At 40.7% G+C, this 22921-nt stretch overlaps 1 protein-coding gene across 1 annotated transcript; it reads right to left on the minus strand.

Annotated features, from left to right (window-relative positions):
• Positions 1–7122: 7122 nt before the first annotated feature.
• On the minus strand, positions 7123–22779 carry LOC149441395 (solute carrier family 22 member 20-like). Its single transcript, XM_089657405.1, has 10 exons — positions 22405–22779; positions 20761–20864; positions 18481–18635; positions 17334–17502; positions 17102–17225; positions 16611–16726; positions 14844–15058; positions 10994–11102; positions 10695–10898; positions 7123–8352 (listed from the first exon to the last, which is right to left on the minus strand). The coding sequence occupies exons 1-10, from the start codon at positions 22777–22779 to the stop codon at positions 8271–8273; spliced, it is 1653 nt and encodes a 550-aa protein (XP_089513531.1). The 3' UTR covers positions 7123–8270.
• Positions 22780–22921: the final 142 nt, after the last annotated feature.

Raw genomic sequence — 22921 nt, forward strand, 5'->3', positions numbered from 1 at the left:
TCTAATTACGTGTCCAGCTCTTTAAAAGCCTTAATGGGCAGTGGAGGGAACATAGTGAGCATTTGAACCCCTTCTTCTTTCAGTAGTAGGCCTTAAACCTTTTAACATTGGAGGGTACCTTGCAAGAAGGAACAGCAAGCCTCTCCCACCTTGCAAAGCATCCTTACCCAAATTTTGAGGGGCAACAGCCCCTTCTCCACTTCTATGTTCCCCAAAAATGAGGTGGGGTAATAGTAAAAATGGGGGTTGGGAGGGGGAATCAGAGAATCTGGAAGCCCCTCTATAATAAGGGAGTGATCTGATATCTGCCCCCTTCCAGGAGAATGAGTTCATAGGCACTAATCCTTACCTGTTCCCAAAAAGAGTTACAAATAAAAAAAAACACTCACTAAATCAAAAATCCTTTAATCAGTCAAAAAGCAAACACATAAGGTTTATTAATGCCTCAAAAGGAATTCCACATCAATCATGGCATCCAGCAAAGTAATCTACAGCAATTATGGTCAATTATTCAGGTCAATCACTGATCTCTACATGCCATACTCCCGCCACTAAATGACAGATTTATGGCTGTGGTCATTTATATTTACCGTCTGGAATCCCATATCATTGATCAAATTTGGTAAATGACTTCACCTGGGATTGCCAGTGGTATTACCAGCAGTGTTGACTTCAATTGGTAATTGGACTTGGGATCACTGTTTGTACCAATTTTCAGCCTGTTCACAGTCAGGGGCGGACTGACAACTCATGGGGCCCCCAGGCAATAGGCGATCATGGGGCCCCTGTGTCCTTGCCCAAACTCAAAAAAGCCTATGAAAAAGGTACCAGAGGCATCTCATGGGGCCCCCTACTGACCCCGGGTCCTCGGGCAGTGCCCGAGTTTCCAAATGGTCAGTCCGCCCCTGTTAACAGTATTCTACAAAAAAATACATCTAGTATTATCTATTAGTTATTATCTCCTTTTCTCTAACAAGAAGAATGTGAACATACAATATCTTGGGTCAAATTCTGAAAATATACATTATATTGCCAAAAGTATTGGGATGCCTGCCTTTACACGCACATGAACTTTAATAGCATCCCAGTCTTAGTCTGTAGGGTTCAATATTGAGTTGGCCCACCCTTTACAGCTATAACAGCTTCAACACTTCTGGGAAGGCTGTCTACAAGGTTTAGGAGTGTGTCTATGGGAATGTTTGACCATTCTTGCAGAAGCGCAACTGTGAGGTCAGAAACTGATGTCGGATGAGAAAGCCTGGCTTGCAGTCTCTGCTGTCATTCATCCCAAATGTGTTCTATCGGGTTGAAGTCAGGACTCTGTGCAGGCCAGTCAAGTTCCTCCACCCCAAACTCACTCATCCATGTCTTTATGGACCTTGCACTGGTGCGCAGTCATGTTGGAACAGGAAGGGGCCATCCCCAAACTGTTCCAACAAAGTTGGGATCATGAAATTGTCCAAAATGTTTTGGTATGCTGACACCTTAAGAGTTCCCTTCACTGGAACTAAGGGGTAAAGCCCAACCCCTGAAAAACAACCCCGCACCATAATCCCCTCTCCAACAAACATTACAGTTCGCACAATGCAGTCAGGCAAGTACCATTCTCCTGGCAACCGCCAAGCCCAGACATGTCCATTGGATTGCCAGATAGAGAAGTGTGATTCGTCACTCCAGAGAACATGTCTCAGCTGCTCTAGAGTCCAGTGGCGGCATGCTTTACACCACTGCATCCGACACTTGCATTGCATTTGGTGATGTAAGGTTTGGATGGAGCTGCTAGGCCATAAAAACACATTCCATGAAGCTCTCTATGCACTGTTGTTGTACTAATCTGAAGGCCACACGAAGTTTGGAGGTCTTTAGCTATTGACTCTGCAGACAGTTGGCGACTTTTGCGCACTGTGTGCTTCAGCATGCTCTATCATTTTACCTGGCCTACCACTTCATGGCTGAGTTGTTGTTGTTCCCAGTTCCTTCCACTTTGTTATAATACCACTAACAGTTGACCGTGGAATATTTAGTAACAAGGAAATTTCACGGATGGGCTTATTGCACAGGTGGCAACCTATCACGGTACCACGCTTGAATTCACTGAGCTCCTGAGAGTGACCCATTCTTTCACAAATGTTTGTAGAAGCAGTCTGCATGCCTAGGTGCTTGATTTTATACACCTATGTCCATGGATGTGATTGGAACACCTGAATCCAATGATTTGGAGGGGTGTCCCAATACTTTTGGTAATATAGTGAAGTTTCATTCCCCCACTGCAAACATTCCTAATAGTAAACATTGATGAAATGCTGAAAGTTGATTGGATCCTACCAGCTCTGGGATATTTTACAAAATTCGACAAAATGTTACAGACATTTGTACTGTGGAAATGTTATATTTCCTCTTCTCCTACATACTTCATTGAGAAAAACAAAATACTGTAAATACCTCTTTTCTTAAGTATATTCAACTCCCCCAATGTTGTTATTAAATGATCACAAAGCACCTTTAACCGCTTCCTGTCTGTGCTATAGCAGATACAGTATACTGCTATATACAGTATATACGTGATTTAGCATTTCTGGGTAGGGGACACACGCACCCTATCTACGCCGCCATTAGCGGCTGTGAATCACCGGGTCCCGGCCGGTGATTACTCGCTGGTGCCCGATGATTGCCGAGGATCTCTGACGGGGGTGAGAACTGTTAGTAAACAAAACAATTCTCCTGTCTATCAGCTCAGGCACACTGCTTTGCATGGCTGTGCACAGCACAGCCATGCAAAGCAGTGTGCTTACTGTGAAACACACAGACACAGCCCCAAGTAAAACACACTCAGCACACAGTTAACTCTTTGATCGCCCCAGATATTAACCCCTTCCTGCCCAGTGACATTAGTACACAGTGTCAGTGCTTTTTATTTGCACTGACCACTGTATTGGTGTCACTGGGGATGTCAGTGACACCATGTCAGTTCTCCCCAGTGTCAGAATGCCCGCTACAGTCCTTCTATAAGTCGCTGATTGCCGCCATTACTAGTAAAAATGAAAAAAAAACAAAACCCAGTATATATACTGCTATTTGTAAATGCTATAACTTTCACGTAAACTTATTAATTTACATGTATTGGGATTTTTTTTTAGCAAAGACATGTAGCAGAATACATTTTGGCCTAAATTCATGATGAAAGTTGATTTTTTAAAATGTTGCTGGACATGTTTAATAGCAAAAAGTAAAAAATACTGTTTTTTCTCAAAATTGACGGTCTTTTTTTATAGCATAAACAATTTAAACCGCACAGGCGATCAGGTGATGCAATTTGAGCTCCCAAACACTAGAGGAGAAAAGGACAGAATACTGTATATCGTGAGATCACTCTGTTGCACAGAGACTATTACAACAAGGACTTCTGGTTGTTGACCATTAACCACCACTGAATCTGGTATATAGGAGTACAGAATATAACCTGTGTACCTGCCCAGGGTACTGACGACTCTCTAGTAGCATACACTCTGGCACAAAGTATAGTGAACATATCATTTATCATGAAAATTGATTCCCCATATTAATGAAGCGGTGTTCTCTTACAACATTTGTATACCGGTACTTTAAAATTAGTTTTGTTCATTGGTTTTTATTAATAAAAGTGACCTTTTGTTAAATCACTGTTTAGATAAGGAAGATGCAAACCACAGTTTTCATTATTTGCCAAATAAATGTTAAGGATAAGAAACATGTTCTAGAGATAGTAATGCAAGGCAACTATATAAACTGTATATTACTGTCATCATTCAACAAAATACAACATATATGAGCTTGATATTAAAAAATACTTTTTATTACAATATTCTATTACCAGTACACATAGGAATCATGTTGAAGCAAGACATGAAGATTAAAATGTTGAAGAGAGAAAAATCAGTTTTATTCACTCATGTCAAACATGATATTTCACAGATATTCATATTATATGAATGCTTATAGATTTTTAGACCAATTTACAATTACTGATATCCTTTTTGAGATTGGCTGTATACAGCAATATCTTTAAAGTCAACTGAAACAACTTTTAGAAAAAGTCTGTTCACTGTCCTGGAATAGTCCTTCAATTTGGGACTCCAATACTTTCTAATGAAAGTGGAATGCTCATTTAATGGATGAATCAAGCCACATAATTTGACTATAGATGATGTTGTAAGACTTTTGTAGCTATCTTTGAATGTAAAGACTAGCTAATCACCATTTTCCTTTGGGTTTGGTAAGTTAAATGTCTGAAAGAAAGAGATGTTTATATTGTATTCCCTTTAACTGTAACTGAACATTCTATATCAGGAAAGAAGGACGTCAAATAGTACATTTTTTTAAAATAATTTTAAAATATGTATATGGTATCCTGAGTGATGTTGTAAATATAAAAGGGACTAATAAAATAAAGGGATTATTTTTGCATGCAAGTTGTCAGATATATTTTTGTAGCAATTTTATTAGTTTGACAAGAGATTTCCAGTCAATAAGACAAGGACTGGCAAATAGGGTTGCTGTTTGTGTTTGGCAAACGTAAATTCATCACAGGCATCACAGATTCAGTTCTGGAAAGCTAGAGTGCACTTCATTTTTGGCAAAAATGTGCTAAAAATCAAACAGCATCCATAATTTTGTGCACATACTAGACATTCTGCATCTAATTACGTGTCCAGCTCTTTAAAAGCCTTAATGGGCAGTGGAGGGAACATAGTGAGCATTTGAACCCCTTCTTCTTTCAGTAGTAGGCCTTAAACCTTTTAACATTGGAGGGTACCTTGCAAGAAGGAACAGCAAGCCTCTCCCACCTTGCAAAGCATCCTTACCCAAATTTTGAGGGGCAACAGCCCCTTCTCCACTTCTATGTTCCCCAAAAATGAGGTGGGGTAATAGTAAAAATGGGGGTTGGGAGGGGGAATCAGAGAATCTGGAAGCCCCTCTATAATAAGGGAGTGATCTGATATCTGCCCCCTTCCAGGAGAATGAGTTCATAGGCACTAATCCTTACCTGTTCCCAAAAAGAGTTACAAATAAAAAAAAACACTCACTAAATCAAAAATCCTTTAATCAGTCAAAAAGCAAACACATAAGGTTTATTAATGCCTCAAAAGGAATTCCACATCAATCATGGCATCCAGCAAAGTAATCTACAGCAATTATGGTCAATTATTCAGGTCAATCACTGATCTCTACATGCCATACTCCCGCCACTAAATGACAGATTTATGGCTGTGGTCATTTATATTTACCGTCTGGAATCCCATATCATTGATCAAATTTGGTAAATGACTTCACCTGGGATTGCCAGTGGTATTACCAGCAGTGTTGACTTCAATTGGTAATTGGACTTGGGATCACTGTTTGTACCAATTTTCAGCCTGTTCACAGTCAGGGGCGGACTGACAACTCATGGGGCCCCCAGGCAATAGGCGATCATGGGGCCCCTGTGTCCTTGCCCAAACTCAAAAAAGCCTATGAAAAAGGTACCAGAGGCATCTCATGGGGCCCCCTACTGACCCCGGGTCCTCGGGCAGTGCCCGAGTTTCCAAATGGTCAGTCCGCCCCTGTTAACAGTATTCTACAAAAAAATACATCTAGTATTATCTATTAGTTATTATCTCCTTTTCTCTAACAAGAAGAATGTGAACATACAATATCTTGGGTCAAATTCTGAAAATATACATTATATTGCCAAAAGTATTGGGATGCCTGCCTTTACACGCACATGAACTTTAATAGCATCCCAGTCTTAGTCTGTAGGGTTCAATATTGAGTTGGCCCACCCTTTACAGCTATAACAGCTTCAACACTTCTGGGAAGGCTGTCTACAAGGTTTAGGAGTGTGTCTATGGGAATGTTTGACCATTCTTGCAGAAGCGCAACTGTGAGGTCAGAAACTGATGTCGGATGAGAAAGCCTGGCTTGCAGTCTCTGCTGTCATTCATCCCAAATGTGTTCTATCGGGTTGAAGTCAGGACTCTGTGCAGGCCAGTCAAGTTCCTCCACCCCAAACTCACTCATCCATGTCTTTATGGACCTTGCACTGGTGCGCAGTCATGTTGGAACAGGAAGGGGCCATCCCCAAACTGTTCCAACAAAGTTGGGATCATGAAATTGTCCAAAATGTTTTGGTATGCTGACACCTTAAGAGTTCCCTTCACTGGAACTAAGGGGTAAAGCCCAACCCCTGAAAAACAACCCCGCACCATAATCCCCTCTCCAACAAACATTACAGTTCGCACAATGCAGTCAGGCAAGTACCATTCTCCTGGCAACCGCCAAGCCCAGACATGTCCATTGGATTGCCAGATAGAGAAGTGTGATTCGTCACTCCAGAGAACATGTCTCAGCTGCTCTAGAGTCCAGTGGCGGCATGCTTTACACCACTGCATCCGACACTTGCATTGCATTTGGTGATGTAAGGTTTGGATGGAGCTGCTAGGCCATAAAAACACATTCCATGAAGCTCTCTATGCACTGTTGTTGTACTAATCTGAAGGCCACACGAAGTTTGGAGGTCTTTAGCTATTGACTCTGCAGACAGTTGGCGACTTTTGCGCACTGTGTGCTTCAGCATGCTCTATCATTTTACCTGGCCTACCACTTCATGGCTGAGTTGTTGTTGTTCCCAGTTCCTTCCACTTTGTTATAATACCACTAACAGTTGACCGTGGAATATTTAGTAACAAGGAAATTTCACGGATGGGCTTATTGCACAGGTGGCAACCTATCACGGTACCACGCTTGAATTCACTGAGCTCCTGAGAGTGACCCATTCTTTCACAAATGTTTGTAGAAGCAGTCTGCATGCCTAGGTGCTTGATTTTATACACCTATGTCCATGGATGTGATTGGAACACCTGAATCCAATGATTTGGAGGGGTGTCCCAATACTTTTGGTAATATAGTGAAGTTTCATTCCCCCACTGCAAACATTCCTAATAGTAAACATTGATGAAATGCTGAAAGTTGATTGGATCCTACCAGCTCTGGGATATTTTACAAAATTTGACAAAATGTTACAGACATTTGTACTGTGGAAATGTTATATTTCCTCTTCTCCTACATACTTCATTGAGAAAAACAAAATACTGTAAATACCTCTTTTCTTAAGTATATTCAACTCCCCCAATGTTGTTATTAAATGATCACAAAGCACCTTTAACCGCTTCCTGTCTGTGCTATAGCAGATACAGTATACTGCTATATACAGTATATACGTGATTTAGCATTTCTGGGTAGGGGACACACGCACCCTATCTACGCCGCCATTAGCGGCTGTGAATCACCGGGTCCCGGCCGGTGATTACTCGCTGGTGCCCGATGATTGCCGAGGATCTCTGACGGGGGTGAGAACTGTTAGTAAACAAAACAATTCTCCTGTCTATCAGCTCAGGCACACTGCTTTGCATGGCTGTGCACAGCACAGCCATGCAAAGCAGTGTGCTTACTGTGAAACACACAGACACAGCCCCAAGTAAAACACACTCAGCACACAGTTAACTCTTTGATCGCCCCAGATATTAACCCCTTCCTGCCCAGTGACATTAGTACACAGTGTCAGTGCTTTTTATTTGCACTGACCACTGTATTGGTGTCACTGGGGATGTCAGTGACACCATGTCAGTTCTCCCCAGTGTCAGAATGCCCGCTACAGTCCTTCTATAAGTCGCTGATTGCCGCCATTACTAGTAAAAATGAAAAAAAAACAAAACCCAGTATATATACTGCTATTTGTAAATGCTATAACTTTCACGTAAACTTATTAATTTACATGTATTGGGATTTTTTTTTAGCAAAGACATGTAGCAGAATACATTTTGGCCTAAATTCATGATGAAAGTTGATTTTTTAAAATGTTGCTGGACATGTTTAATAGCAAAAAGTAAAAAATACAGTTTTTTCTCAAAATTGACGGTCTTTTTTTATAGCATAAACAATTTAAACCGCACAGGCGATCAAATACCAAAAGAAAGCTCAATTCATGGGAAAAAAAGGATGTAAATGTAATTTGGGTGCACTGTTGCATGACCGCACAACTGTCAGTTAAAGTAATGCAGTGCTGTAATGCAAAAAAAATGGCCCGGTCAGGAAGGGGGGTAAATCCTCTGGAGGGCAAGTGGTTAAAGAACCCCCAAGCAATTCTTCAATCTGCTAAAAACATCATGTTGACCAAATCTCCATGACGCCATTACAACCTTGTTCACTCTTCAAGACATCCTTGGTCAGGACTCATCTAGATACTCTGTTGGCCATCATTGAATTTCTTTTAAATTAACCTTATAAGTCCACTCTTCACTGTCAGACTGTTCGGAATCGGATGAAGTATCTATGATTCTGTGGAAAAAAAGTATCTGGTCAGAAATTGGTAGTTGCCTATGTATATATATATATATATATATTGTACAAGTGGCCCCATAGCAAAACCATTAAAGCATCCCGTCACACTAATCCTTATCACAAGGCAATTTCTCTTATGGTACTGAATTCAATTTGCTTTCATAGAAATCTTATACATGTTTATTATACATGTTTACAAACTCTTAGTAAACTGAAAATGTACTTGCCTAAGGCTAGCTAAGTCATTGCACAACCGGATAGCTGTGGGCTCCCCGTGCTTCAGGGCTTCATAGCAGTAATATGATTGGACAATACCCCTTTTGAAGAGTCATTGCACTAGGAGACCCCCTTTATGTTTAATTAAAGTTATCACCACAAAGGCAACACAGTTGGAAACAAACATTGCCCCAAATTTACCACACAAGGCCCAATTTTAATAATTCATCATCAAAACCATAACAATATGTTGGCTTCGTTTTGATCTTGTAGTGACATTGCATAGGACATGTAGATCTTACATATTTACATTGCATTAGATTAGACAGACAGATCTTACAAATTTCCATTACATACTCTGAGTGGACAAAAGTCCATTAAATTCAATTGTAAATAAAAGTGACCTTTATCATGGGGAAATGCTAGTCATGTGATTCTCAACCCCCTAAGACAGTCCTTTCTCTTACTTGATGCTATCTAGCAGGAATTTATCCAAGTAGAAGGCTACAGCCAATAAACATGAAAGTGTGTGTGTGTGTGGGGGGGGGGGGGGGGCTCAAAGAGTCCTAGGGATTCCCTCTGCTTGGTGCTCACATGGACACATCTGTATAGCTCATCATACAAGTTACAATTTGGCTGTATGATCTTTGTACCGAGAGCTTTAGATTTACCAAACCTTTGTGATAAGAGGACCCACCTGACCTATACAATCAATTTGTATCTATTCTGGCAGACCCTTGCACTATACAGTTGTTGGTAGTCACATTGTAACATGCGTGGTGAGCATTAGACGTATAAAATATAAAAACAAAGATTTAATATATTGCAGTTTGTAGTTTACAAGTCCAAAAAAAAATAATTTGACTCTGCCAGAATCCCAGTGCGCTTGTGGCGTTATCGCAAACAATGTTATCAGTCTTCCCAATTATCTTATGTGAACTACAGAACACCTCCCCCTGCATTATGGAGATAAGGAGAGGGGGAAGTGTTTGTAGTCTAAATCAACCTTTCTCAACCAGGGTGCCCAAGCACCCTGGTGTGCCTTCAGGCTTCTTCAGGGGTGCCTTGGCAAAATGGCAAAAAATTGTATACAAGCCAGCAAGTGGATCAATCCTGCCTTTTAGTACACACAGCCACAGGCTTTCATTGTTCACTGTTACGACCTTCTAGCTGCCAGCATCCTAACAACCAATGACATCATCAGTTGATAAGGAGGACGTGGAGTTCATGCACATCATCTTTGTATGTCCCTTTCCGTCAGCACTGGGGTCACATTAGCAGAGTGAGGGAGAGAAACAAAGAGACACATACTGGAATACTAGTAGGTACCAGTGTACAAAGGTGTATTTGCTTTAGAAGAATAAATCACCTCTAACGTTGGGTGTACTGGATGTGTGTAGAATAGGTTTTACATTTTAGAATAGGGTGCCCTGAGATTATCCATAATTTTAAAGGGTGCCTTGACTGAAAAAAAGGTTGAGAAACACTGGTCTAAATGATGAGAGCTGACTCGGGTGACAATGCTGCTCCTCCACAGATACAGTACAGTGAGTGAGCAGTGTCACCCTAGGTCTGGATGTGTGTTACTGGGAGGAACAGCAGGTGAAAATTAAGGAGAAAGGACTGAAAAAGAAAACTAATGCAGCCACCTCATCTAAATTCTGGTAAGCTGTAATATATGTTTTTTTTAGAAACGTATTATGACTGATCACAGACATAATTTTACAGCTATTCAAATCTTCATCTGATGCTAACACAACTGTTATAACCAGGAGCGGACTGACAACTCATGGGGCCCCCAGGCAATAGGGAATCATGGGGCCCCTGTGTCCTTGCCCAAACTCAAAAAAGCCTATGAAAAAGGTACCAATGGCATCTCACGGGGCCCCCTACTGACCCCAGGCCCTCGGGCAGTGCCCGAGTTTCCAAATGGTCAGTCCGCCCCTGGTTATAACTGGATACTAGAGTTTACATTGTGAAGCCCTTTGCACCTATATAGTGCTTGTATCTATATGTTTTGCTTGCCACTTAGCCAGAACAAAAGGGATTGACAAAGGATTCCATCCCAAAGCTAAGCAAAAGGGGAACGTGGTTTAATTAGAAAAGAGAGAAGTATAACTCACCTGTTTTCCACTTCATTAATAGTGTCAGGCAATGGGGAATCTTTGGTTTCTAACAGGCAGCAGGAGAAAAAGCCTGCAATAATAGGAGTGATCCCGAACATCATAGGAAGTATTGTAAAAGAGAAATCTCCTGTTAGATGCAGGACAGAGGCAACAGCAGAGCCCAGACGAGCATTCATAGCACTAAAACCCATCCCGGTTTGCCTGTGGGCCACAAAACACAATGCATGTAAATGCATGTAATATTTATCCTCTGCCCATATTCTGCAAATACACAAGGTTACTCATAGGAAGCTTACCTTATTTCTGTAGGGTACAGCTCTCCAGTGTACAGGTACATGCAGGTTATAGCACATGCCAGGAAAGCTTTTCCCGTCACTGCCAGGGCTGTACACAGCAAATTCTTATCTACAAGTAAAAATGCTGACAATTATGAACAGACTGCTCTTCAGGGGTGGGGTGGACACAATTTACAAATAACCCTTGTTATTGTGTTAATGTACAGTACAGTAAGCAATAATAAATCTGCTTCCACTCTACTATTTGTATTAGGAAAATAAAATCTGATTGTGGCTACTTAATTGTAACTTAAAGACTAGATACTAAAAGGGACCCTAGAGAATATTTTATTTAACAGGGATGTCATCACATTTAACATATGCCTCACATCTTTCTGTAGAAAGTAATTAAAATGTACAATATATTTTTTTTCATTTTAATCATAAAGATGACTTATGTTTCAAAGTGTTCAAGTACCAAAACAGAAAAATGTTTCCCCTTCAAAATTTCTGTTTTCCCTGTTCTATGAACTGGGCTACAAGTGACAGCTCATACTGCAGTATGATTTTTTTAGATGCCAACAAAATCATGTCCATTTGTTGAACAGGATTAAATAGAGAAATCCTAACAAAAATTTGTAATGGTATAAATGTATAATACAGAGTTCAGCAGTCTGAAGAATATAATGTCTAGCACAATGTATATAATGTAGCAGTTTGTGGTACACCATTACATTGGCATAAGTCAATGGAGAAATGTGTTGTTAAGTTCACAGTGGTCAGTGGAGAGGTGTACCAGTAAGGTATTGGTTAGTAAAAAAAAAAACGTTACTGGTATGGTGGTGGTCAGTAGAGACATGTCTGGTTCCAGTCATGGTCAGTGGAGTATTGCACTGGTTCACAGTGGTCACTAAAGTTCATGCCAACACAGTGGTGGTCAATGGAGGTATGTGCATTGGTAAAGTGGTGGTCAGTAGATAAATGCCCATCAGTACAGTGGTGGTCAGAAGAGTATTGCGTTAGTTTACAGTTAGTAAAGTGCATGTCAACACAGTGGTAGTCAGTGGAGTAGTGTATGTCGGTACAGTGGTGGTCAGTGGAGAAGTGCGCATCAGTACAGTGGTAGTCTTTGGGAAATGAAACATTGGTGCAGTGGTAGTCAGCGGAGAAGTGACTGTAGAGTGGTGGTCAGTAAATAAGTGCACATTGTTATAGTGGTGATCAGTTGGGAAGTGCACATTACAGTGCTGGTCAGCAGAGGAGTGCATGTTGGTACAGTGGTGGTCAGTTGAGGAGTGAATTGTGGTGCAGTGGTTTTCACTGGAAGAGTGAACATCTTTGCAGTGGTGTTCAGTGAAGAAATGCACACCGGTACAGTAGTGGTCAGTGGAGAAGTGAGTGTTGGTGCAGTGGTGGCCAGTGGGTGTCCTGTGAAAAAGTGCATGTCAGTTCAGTGGTGGTTCTTGAAGATGGTGCCACCACTACAGTAGTACCCAGTGGAGAAGTACTAGGTAATATCAAAAAGTTTTGAGACTAGTTCTGTTTACAAGAAAGTACTTTATCTACATTTACACACCATCACCTTCAAAATAATCCCCTTGCACAGCAATACAGTGCTCCTAGCATTCCTGCCACTTCTGGATTGTGTCCCGGAAGTCTTCTTTGTGAAGCGTGTCAAGCAAATTCTGCTATTCACACTGGATCTCTGCAATGTTGTCAAAACGGCGACTTTTGAGCTAGATCTTCATCTTTGAGAAGAGGGTGAAGTCCACAGGAGTCAAATCTTGCGTAAGGTGGAAATGAGATCATTGAAGTCTGGGGACAAACTTGGCAGCAACACGATGCATGTTCAAATCACACATGAGGATTGCCTAGACTGTTCCGTATGACACCATCAATTGCAGCAATATTGTGGATTGTTCTCCAATGATCATCATGCCGAATGGTTTCGACATTTCGATATTTCCAGGGGTTAAGTTTATTGAAGGTCTTCCTGATCTCTCGTCATCTTCAAGTGATGTTCTTCCGCTCTTGAAGCATGTGTGCCACTCAAAACACTTTGAACGACTCATTGCAACATCACCGTAACCTTGCTGAATCATGTCAAATGTCTGTGTGGCAGATTTGCCCAGTTTCACATAGAATTTCACATTTGCTCAAGCACAGACCAGAAACATACTACAGTCATAAAACGGGTGCAGCTAGAGGGCAACATTATCAACATCATCAGCAATTCCTACACTTTTCTGTGGTGCCCTAACACCACCAGTTCATAGCCTACTGCACCTCAGGAGGATGTGATCAAGTAGCCAGCTGAGGAAGGAAAGGATTCCGTTTATTACACTGACCTGCGGTGAAGCTTCTATTGTATACCACATTCACCATATCTTAATCACCACAAAGGAGAGTATACTGAACTGAATGGTGTATTGCATTTATTGGGAGACTGACAACATATTGTATACAGGATTTCTCCTATAAAGTTTAAGATCACTACCGGATTATCAACTAAAGAACCTATTGTATAATAGTGTCTAGATTTAATGCATTGTAATGATCGGTATAAGGGATATATATATATACACATATGGTGCACAATTATGTTTATAGATTAGTTTATGTTTTTGATGGTGCATGATTGATAGAGCGCGGCAACACATGAATTCACATTTGCTCTATGTTCTAACTAGCTGTCCATGAGGAAATAGCAGGCGTGGTAACGCACGTCGTCAGACAAGCACCAGTTGCACAGCTCCCGATGTACACAGGAAAATGTCTTTTTGGCTTATTGACTTATGTAGGTCAGTGCTCCCTGGGACTGTGCATGCAGCCTTGTGCTGCCATCTGTTGGCAAAACTAGTCTCAAAACTTTTTGATACTACCTTGTATGTGTTAGTACTGTTGTGATCAGTTCAAAAATGGATGTTGGTACAGTGGTGGTCACACTGGTCAGTGCATGTCAGTTTATTAATGGTCAGTGGAGAAGTGCATGAACGTGTGGCGGTGGTCACTAGAGAAGTGTGTGCTTTTGGAGCTGATTGCTGGGAGATCTGTTTGTCTTATGCATGTTTAGATAAACTGGTGTTGTGTTAATTCAATCACATCTACATGGCAGCATTAGGGTTTGCTTATATTGCTACAAAGGGAGCAAAAACTGCAGTGGTTCTCAGACAGACGTGTCTAGTTTATTTCATGTAGCAAAGCCCTATTGGCATAACTTGTTCTAATTGTTTTAGGTGTGGTGTATACAGGGCATTCTGGTCTACTCTGCCATAACATTACATTTTTCTCCCCTCCAGCACACCATACAGTCCAGTCTCTGGCCATTTTGTGCAGTCTAGTAACTACCAGGTTACCATTCCACATTCTCCACTTTATTGATCTCCAGTATAATCAGTTTTTGTGTAAATGTTAGCTTGTGACAACCAGGTGCGGACTGACCATTTGGAAACTCGGGCACTGCCTGAGGGCCCGGGGTCAGTAGGGGGCCCCATGAGATGCCCCTGGTACCTTTTTTCATAGGCTTTTTTGAGTTTGGACAAGGACACAGGGGCCCCATGATCCCCTATTGCCCGGGGGCCCCATGAGTTATCAGTCTGCCCTTAGTGACAACAGCAGATAAACATGATAGTTTAGGATGTAGGAGTATAGTGCTTACTACAGATGATGATTATCACCTTGTTTCATGCTAATAGTGCTATTTGATATAAACAATTATACAACACTGCTGCTCAATTACCATGAAATTCAATGCATTCGCTGTATTTACCTTCATTTTTTATTTAAAAGACAAAATCACAAAGTTGTTTTTTTTATATATTACATCAAAGATTTTACTTTTGAAAAATAGTATTTAATTTAGATGGGTCACCTTGAGGCGTGAAGCTGTAAGATACAACCATTACTCCAGCCATGATCAGGGAAGCAAATTGCATGACTCGTCTGCCCACCAAGGTCATCACCAACATCACTATGAGCTTCGCAATCATTTCTACACCACCAAACAGTGCCTGAGCTACGAAAACACCAAGCCCAAAGTCCTTCAGATCCATGCTCAGCCCATAGTAGGCAAAATTACTTGAAAACCTGTAGGAGTAAAACAATTTTATCAGTTTCTCTTTCCCTATTTTGAATGTGGTACAGGTAACTCTAAAATATTCCTTTGTATTACATACAGGTAACCCTAACATATTAATTTTCTGTATTACATGCAGTCAATGTAACACAATTAGCAATTTGTAGTAGAAGCTACATTTAAACTGCAATACCCCTAGTTCTTATGAGTATAAAGACACCAGATAGGAGTGCACTATACGAATTCCAGATTATCCTATGCCTAGAATCAGAGACTAAATCTACCAAGCGTATTTAAAGAGCAGTGCAAGGTGCAAAATGGTTTCTGATTGCAATCAATCAAAATGTACTTTACTGCAGTCATATTAGTACAAAACCGATTATTCTGAGTGTGTAATGTTTCACTTTGTTCCTTGTACTATTTAATTCATTAAGTGCATTTCATATTTGATATTGCTTTCAACAAGGGAACCTTCCCTGACAAATATCTAATTGAGTTTTATTCAAAATCTGCTCTCTTTCTGCCATCTAGACTTTGAAAGACTCTTATCTTAACAGAATGTTAAAAAGGTACTTCACTCTGCCAAACTTCTCCAAAAATAAAAAAAAAAACCTGTCCCTGTATTCACTAGACCGCAGAGTCTATTATTGTCTTGCTTGAAGAAAACGTTCTCCCCTTGCCCCTCCTCTCCAGCGCCACCATTGGTAATGAGGATCCGGTGCATACATAGACACACTGTGAGTCTCAGCTAGATCTATGGGCCCTGGCAGAGACCCCTAATGCATGTGTAGACACGTTGCAGGTTTCTGCCAGTTCTCTGCACAGCATATTGCAAATGGCTCCTGGGATGGTTGCGGCTCACATCCCAGGAGACAGTTTGCAAGAGAGCTGAGAGCTAGCTGATTGGAGGGAAGGGACACTCCCTCCCTTAACACAGCACACTGGCACAGAGCTGAGGCTCTTAACCACAGGCTGTGTGCTGGAGATCCCTCCCGTCACCTTTTTTTTCTCTTGGTGTCAGGAATATTTGTCAGAAGAGACTCATGCTGATAGCAGAAGAAGAAGGCAGCAGAAAGAAATGACACTTACTGCTCTAAATTGACACACTATAGAGGGATATGCTCTGTTCATATTTCATGTCTTAGGTTTATAACCATGTTCAGCACAAGCCTAGGGTAAAGATCCTGGGAGATTTAAACTTAACTTTATCCAGCAAATATATGGAAATACTGTACCCTAGATTAAAGTGTGGGTATGTAAACCAACAAACTTCTCTTATTTGCTTTCTTTTGGTCTGCTTATACTGTACACCATTGTAAGTGTTTGGTTTTACCTGTTCAAAAAGTGCAAAAAAATGAATGTTGATCAGACATTTAAAGTTGTCCTGTGTCCTGTGCACACTGTCTAATTAGCCCTCCCTGTTCTTTTTTAATAACGTAGTGCCAATAGCAATGGTGTACAAGATCAATCAGATCAATGAAAATATTTAATGCTTGGTTTCTATAGGTTACTGCACTTTTGATTTTACCCCATGTAAAAAACCTGCATATTATTTAGACTTACCAAACTATAATGAGACTCAAGGACATGCGCCTCATAGTCGGAGTACGGACAAGGTCAAACACTGAGTGTGATGCCCTTATTATAAGGATGTCTTTCTGCATCTCAGAGCACAGTATCTATCAGAAGAACAAGTGCATTGGTTATGAAGATTGGCTGAAAATAATGTCTAGAATGTCAAAGCATACAAGTGGATCAACATTTACCCTTTGATGGTAGATTATCATGCCTAGGTAAGCGGACTGACTTCTAGATTATAAAGATTTCCTATTTTCACAATGACAGAAGCTGACAATACAGTTTATATTACTGTTATCATTAGCATGCTGATGATGATTATTATTACAGCTACTTATTGTGGAGCAACAGCTTAGAGCCTGCACATAAATGGAACTTGATGTTAGCTGATCCATTCATGTCCTTGGTCAGGATTTGGTTCCGTAAGTGTCTACCATCCAGATTTTCCTTTTAACTAAAGTACCAACTTCGCTTACCTGTGCAGTCAATTTTTCTCCTTCCTTGTGTTTTCCATTAACAAAGGCAGCTTTTCGAAGGTGGTTCAGAGCTTTTTCCGGCTCATCCCGGAGAATTAGCCATCGCGCAGATTCTGGTAACCACCTATATGAAAAATACAGAGATTGCAGAGGAGTAGTATAATATTTTAATTTACTGTGAACATTATCTGACAAATTTTCAATCCAGTAAACATAATAAGTGAGATCTTACCAAGAATAGATGAAGAAGATACAAAATGGAGCTGAGACAGCAAACTGAAGCCATCGCCAGTCTCTGATCTTGTATGCCATAGCAGACAGAACTAATTGGCCAAATGAGTATGAGAAACCAAAGAAGTTTCCAGCCAGTGTGCGGCCATGATTGGGCATCCATTCTAGTACTTGGGGAATAATGAGATGAGTTAGACTACACACAGTCCTAGAACACTGGAGGACTTAATCCACATTCCACAATTTATTTGAGCAGGTTTTTTTCAAACTAAAGTTCCAGGGATGTATAGAAAGCTAACATTTACAGGGCCGACTGGCCGACTTAGAGTGACAGTTTCTTATCAATCTCTGGTGAGATTTGCTGTCCTGGTTTTGTACACATGCTGGGCCATTCTGAGGGGGTCCCATATAAAGGACATAAAAAAGGGGTGATGAAGAATGCAAAAGATGACCAAAACACTTAAAACTCCTATGTGAACAGCAACCAAGCTGGGAATTATGGCAAAGAATTAAAAAAAAAAGCATTCAAAGCATTTTTGCATTCAGCTGGCAAAACTACGTAGACCTGTCCTGATATTGGCCTCCTTTAATCCTCTGTAAAGCAGCAATTATACTAGGATTAGGAGGGACAGCTCTGAAAGCCAATCAGACTCAACTGCATTGCACAGCCCTGTCCCTCAACAGTAAACGTTTGGAGTAAAGTAATGATCTGAACCATGTGTTGCTGCTGACTCATTGTTCAATCACAGGCTACTTGACCTGTCCGGCCAACTGCAGGATACTAACAAGTGATATCTAAGGATGTGCAGGACTTGACTGCTCTGTCTGGCAGAGCTACCTGTATCACAAGATGGATTGGACAGAAAGACACATTTTTTTGCAGGAAAGACAGTTAACATACAGTATAATGTACTTCAACTGTGTATTTAGTGCTTGGATTCAGATTTAATAAAACTTAGATTTTTTTTCTCTCTATTCTTGAAAATTACTTTTTATTGAAGCAGATTGAGCAACTGGCGAATTCATGTATGCTGAAAAACATCCAAGCCTGCTGGTTATTTTTATTTACCTGATTTTATAAACCATATCAAACTACCTCATGTGTAATGGTTCAGAAAACAATATGTGTGATAAGTGAATGCACGTACTTAAAGAGATGCTATTGACAGAGATAGCAGAAGAAGCCACACCACACAGGAAACGGAATGCACAGTAGGCATCGAAGGTTGGCAGAACTGCAGCACAAGTGCCAGCTATACCCATCTGTAGGTAAGACCAGGTCAGGATCTCCATTCGGCCTACCCTAGGATACAGAGGAATATAATATGAAATATAGAGAGAGCTCTGCCCTGCCCCCAAGAGTTATCAGTATCTGTAATTTGAGTTATCAGTAACCAATAATCACTTATTTCACAGCTTCCTTAAATCTTCAATGACTTTCCCTGATGAAGTCATAGTGCACTCAATGCAATGCATATGCCAATGCTTATTGGTGATGTCACAATGCTCTGGGATGCTACATGTTATTACATGGAAGGTGGGGGGGCTGGGAGGAGGGGCCTGTCCTGGGGCGGGGGAAGGTTAGAACTGTGTAGTGAAATTCGTATGGGGGAAACTGAGGCTGTTGGTGGAGAACTGTACTATGAGGGATATGGGAGGGGGTGGGTGGAATTGTACTGGGAGGAGGGGGTTAATTTTTGGTTGTACTTTGTACACTGGCTTATGCGTTACACACTCCTGACCCCTACACTCTGTGTGTTACATGCTCCTGAGCTCTGAACTTTGTTCGTTACATACTCCTGAGCCCTTCACTTTTTGTGTTATGCCTTCCTGTGCCTTGCACGTTTTGTATTACATACTACAGAGCTCTGCACTCTCTATGTTATACACTCCTGAACCCTGAATTTTGCACATTATACACTCTTGGCCCCTACACTCCAAACCCCTACATGCTGTATGTTATACACCCCTGAGTCCTGCTTCATAGACACTATATATACACTATATTGTATATTTCATGCTCCTGACCACTCTATATGCTAAGCATTATATGACATATTCTGACCACTGTACATTATATACTCCAGAGATTCTTCTTTAAGGTAGGTTGTGTGTGTGACAAACGCAAACGTCAGACCCCCGTCCTTATCACCAACTCGTAACAAAGGACTGGCCAATCTCACACCGCACTGTCACATCCGTAACAATGCCACTTTCAGCTGCATGGTTCAGAAAGATTTTCCAGCTTGCGGGACCACAATCTAGGTGCCAGTAGCGATTGTCACTGGGTTAATTAATTAAGCAATTAACTGTTTAAGCTACTACCATCACCTTTTGACTGAGAAGGAGGAAACTCACAATCTTAGCAAGAACAAATATGACCCAAAACGCACTCTCCGCTCCTCACAAGACCTCCTTCTCTCTAGTTCCCTGGTCTCCTCATCCCATGCCCGCCTCCAGGACTTCTCCAGGGCATCACCCATCCTCTGGAACTCCTTACCCCAATCCATCAGACTATCACCTACTCTCCTCTCCTTTAGGTGCACCCTGAAAACCCACCTCTTCAGGGAAGCCTATCCCGCCCTCTGCTAATTGCTGATCTCCTCCACTCTTCCTACCACTCCATCCACCACAGCTTTTCCTCCTGTACCACTATCCCCTCCCTCCTAGATTGTAAGCTCCAAGGAGCAGGGCCCTTGAACCCCTCATGTATCACATTGTATTGTCATTGTAGTGTCTCTTGTATTGTCTCCCATTGTAAAGTACAGCACTGAGCGAACTGTTGGCGCTATATAAATACTGTATAATAATAATAAATAATAATGAGGGTTGGACTGTGGCCAGCGGGAGTAGAAAATGTCTTGGTGTCAGTGGGAATAAATAGTGTCCTCTTTTCCGTATTGGGGGGAGTAATAGTGCCCCATTGTTGGTGTCAGTGAGAGGAATAATGCCCCATCCTTCATGTCAGTGAGAGAAATAATGCCCCACTGTAGGTGTCAAGGGCAGGAACTATGCTCCATTTTTGCTGACAGTGGGGCAAAAAGTGGCCCAAGGACCGGAAAAGAGCAAGCAAGGGCCTCATTTTGGAGACCACTGGTCTAGTTAGTATGGAGACATGGCAGCTAAAAAAACAGCCAAGTCAAGGATCAATTTCATTCTGAGCATTATTTAAATTTAACTTTGATTGCTCTTCTCCACTGAACCATTGTTCAAGCTATTCGTCATAGGGTTCAAAGGCGGATATGAAAATTATATCACAACCAGTGTTTTATATTTTACATTTGTGTTAATATTGGGGTATAGCAAACTCAAGTAATTGCTTGAACACTATTATGCTTGGTTATAGAACAAGATGACTTGTGGTGCTACAACCAGACAGTCTACATGAGCATGCTGTGTTATACTTGTTAGCATGTGATATTACTTACTTGTCAGCAAGGCTGCCAAAGACTAGAGCTCCTAGAAGCACGCCTGTCATGTAGATGGAACGTGCTATCTGTTTCAGTGAGCTATGGTTACAAACCAGATTCCACTGTAAGAAATTGAAAGTATTTTAGAGAATGTTTACCTATTAGCAGAAAACATCCACTATGTAAAGTAAAATGTGATAACTGAAAATTAACATTTGTTTCTCAAAATCTTTTGCCTACAAAACAGAAATGTGTGTACCAGCAATTGTATAAAGCAAACTCTTTGGCACTACAGAATGTACGGTTGTTTTACTAACTGCATGACAATGGTATACAGTCATATAGTAGTAGTATCATACACGTAATTTTAATAAGAACTAAATAATTACTATGCAAAGTTTTACAATCTCTCTCTCTGCCTTAATGCAAGAAACATTAACACACAACATAGTTCACCCTATCATGTCTTAATGCACCACAATAGCCAGACAAATGTGACTGCCCCAGAGACTATTTCTAAATGGTTGCTTTTGATAACAGTTCTTTGCACTTAGTGCTTTGTCAATATATTAACCGATTTATTAAGACGAAAAGCGATGCATAAAACTCAAAAACCCATAGCAACCAGACATCAATTTTTCTGACTACTCCAAAATTAAAAAATGGATAACTGCAGTTCAGTTTTAATTATATCTGTTGATTTATTTTCTATTATTTCCTGCCATAATGATTATGGCTTTCTCCAACATACTGTATATCTGTGCGTATCACACCACTTCTATTGCTCTAATCTCTTCATATTATTTATCAAATCACACATGTAAAAGACAAGTGCTGCAACCCTCATAACATATTCCAGGAGGATTATAAATCTCACCGTGTGATGCCCGCAGTCTCCATCCACTCAAATCATTAAGTCAAATATGTAGGGTCTGCAACAAGGTGGGAGTAAACTGTAGAAATTTTATTTGAATGAAGAGTATACAACCTTCCAGAAGACAAGCAACAATAGTGTCTTCTGGAAGGTTTTATACTCTGCATTCAAATAACATTTCTACAGTTTACTTCCACCTTGTTACCGACCCTACATGATTGACTTCTTCATATTTTTTACCTATCCTATGCGAGTGATCTTACTTCATTTACTATCTCATTTGCGGCAATAAAAGCTTTTCCTTCTGAAATCATATTCCTTTCAGATTTAACAAATCCTCACATTTATTCCAGTTAGTCACACTTAGTTATAATGTATAGAATAAAATAAATTGGACCATTGGCTTGTGACCTTTACTCTTCCTCTATACCCTGAATCAGGGTCACATAAGAATGTGTTAGAGTCACAGCTATTGGCTATATTTTTCTGGGCTACAATGAAAATGTGTACCAGCATCCTTTGACTGTTATTGCTAACATCTACCATACCACAATATAGAAAGTGACTATAAATTTGTGGTCATCATCATAAACGTTTACAGAATGCTTTCTACTGCAAGGGTTGCACCACAAGCAAGCTGAACAAGTTAGTTCACACTCCCCCTGCTATGTTAAGGTCTGCCCTAAGTTTCCTCCTGTTAGACCTCTTAAAATTCAGCTCTTCAAGATGCATATTTTAACTGTAAGCTACTTATGAGTAATGTTCTGGCTACAATACAGGTTTCATACCTCAGTAACAATTGTAGATGAAAAGACACTTCTGTCATAGGTCCATCCATCCTTGCAAGATTCAATGCTCTTTCCTTCCCAATGATGTATTGTGGCATTGAGCAAAAATCCCTCAACAATTTGGTACCGGGCACACCTCTGTGGCTTTTTGTCCTTGTCCAGTGGGATGTAGAGGGTGAAAAGCTGTGTCTCATCTTGATTGTTCATTACTCGGCCAAGGGGAAGCTTGCAGTAGTGATCAGGCACAGCTCCAGTGAAGTTCTGTAGAAGATTATGGCAAGATAACAAGGCCACAGGTACCAAAAGAAGAATAGTGTGCAATATTTGAAAGCACCCAACTCCACCGATAGACACCAGGACATCATTAAAAGCCATGGGAAATATTTCTTTCAAAGCTTTTTACAATGTAAAATGGTATGAAATAGGTAGGTCCCTTTCAATTGAGCTTTATACACATATGGGTGAGAAGCTGTGTAATTTGAAATGATGCTTATGAAATTATTTTTATTATATACTT

This window comes from Staurois parvus, unplaced genomic scaffold (genome assembly GCF_062004578.1).
Source record: "Staurois parvus isolate SC_StPar_1 unplaced genomic scaffold, SC_StPar_1.0 ptg000989l, whole genome shotgun sequence".
Lineage (NCBI taxonomy): Eukaryota > Metazoa > Chordata > Amphibia > Anura > Ranidae > Staurois > Staurois parvus.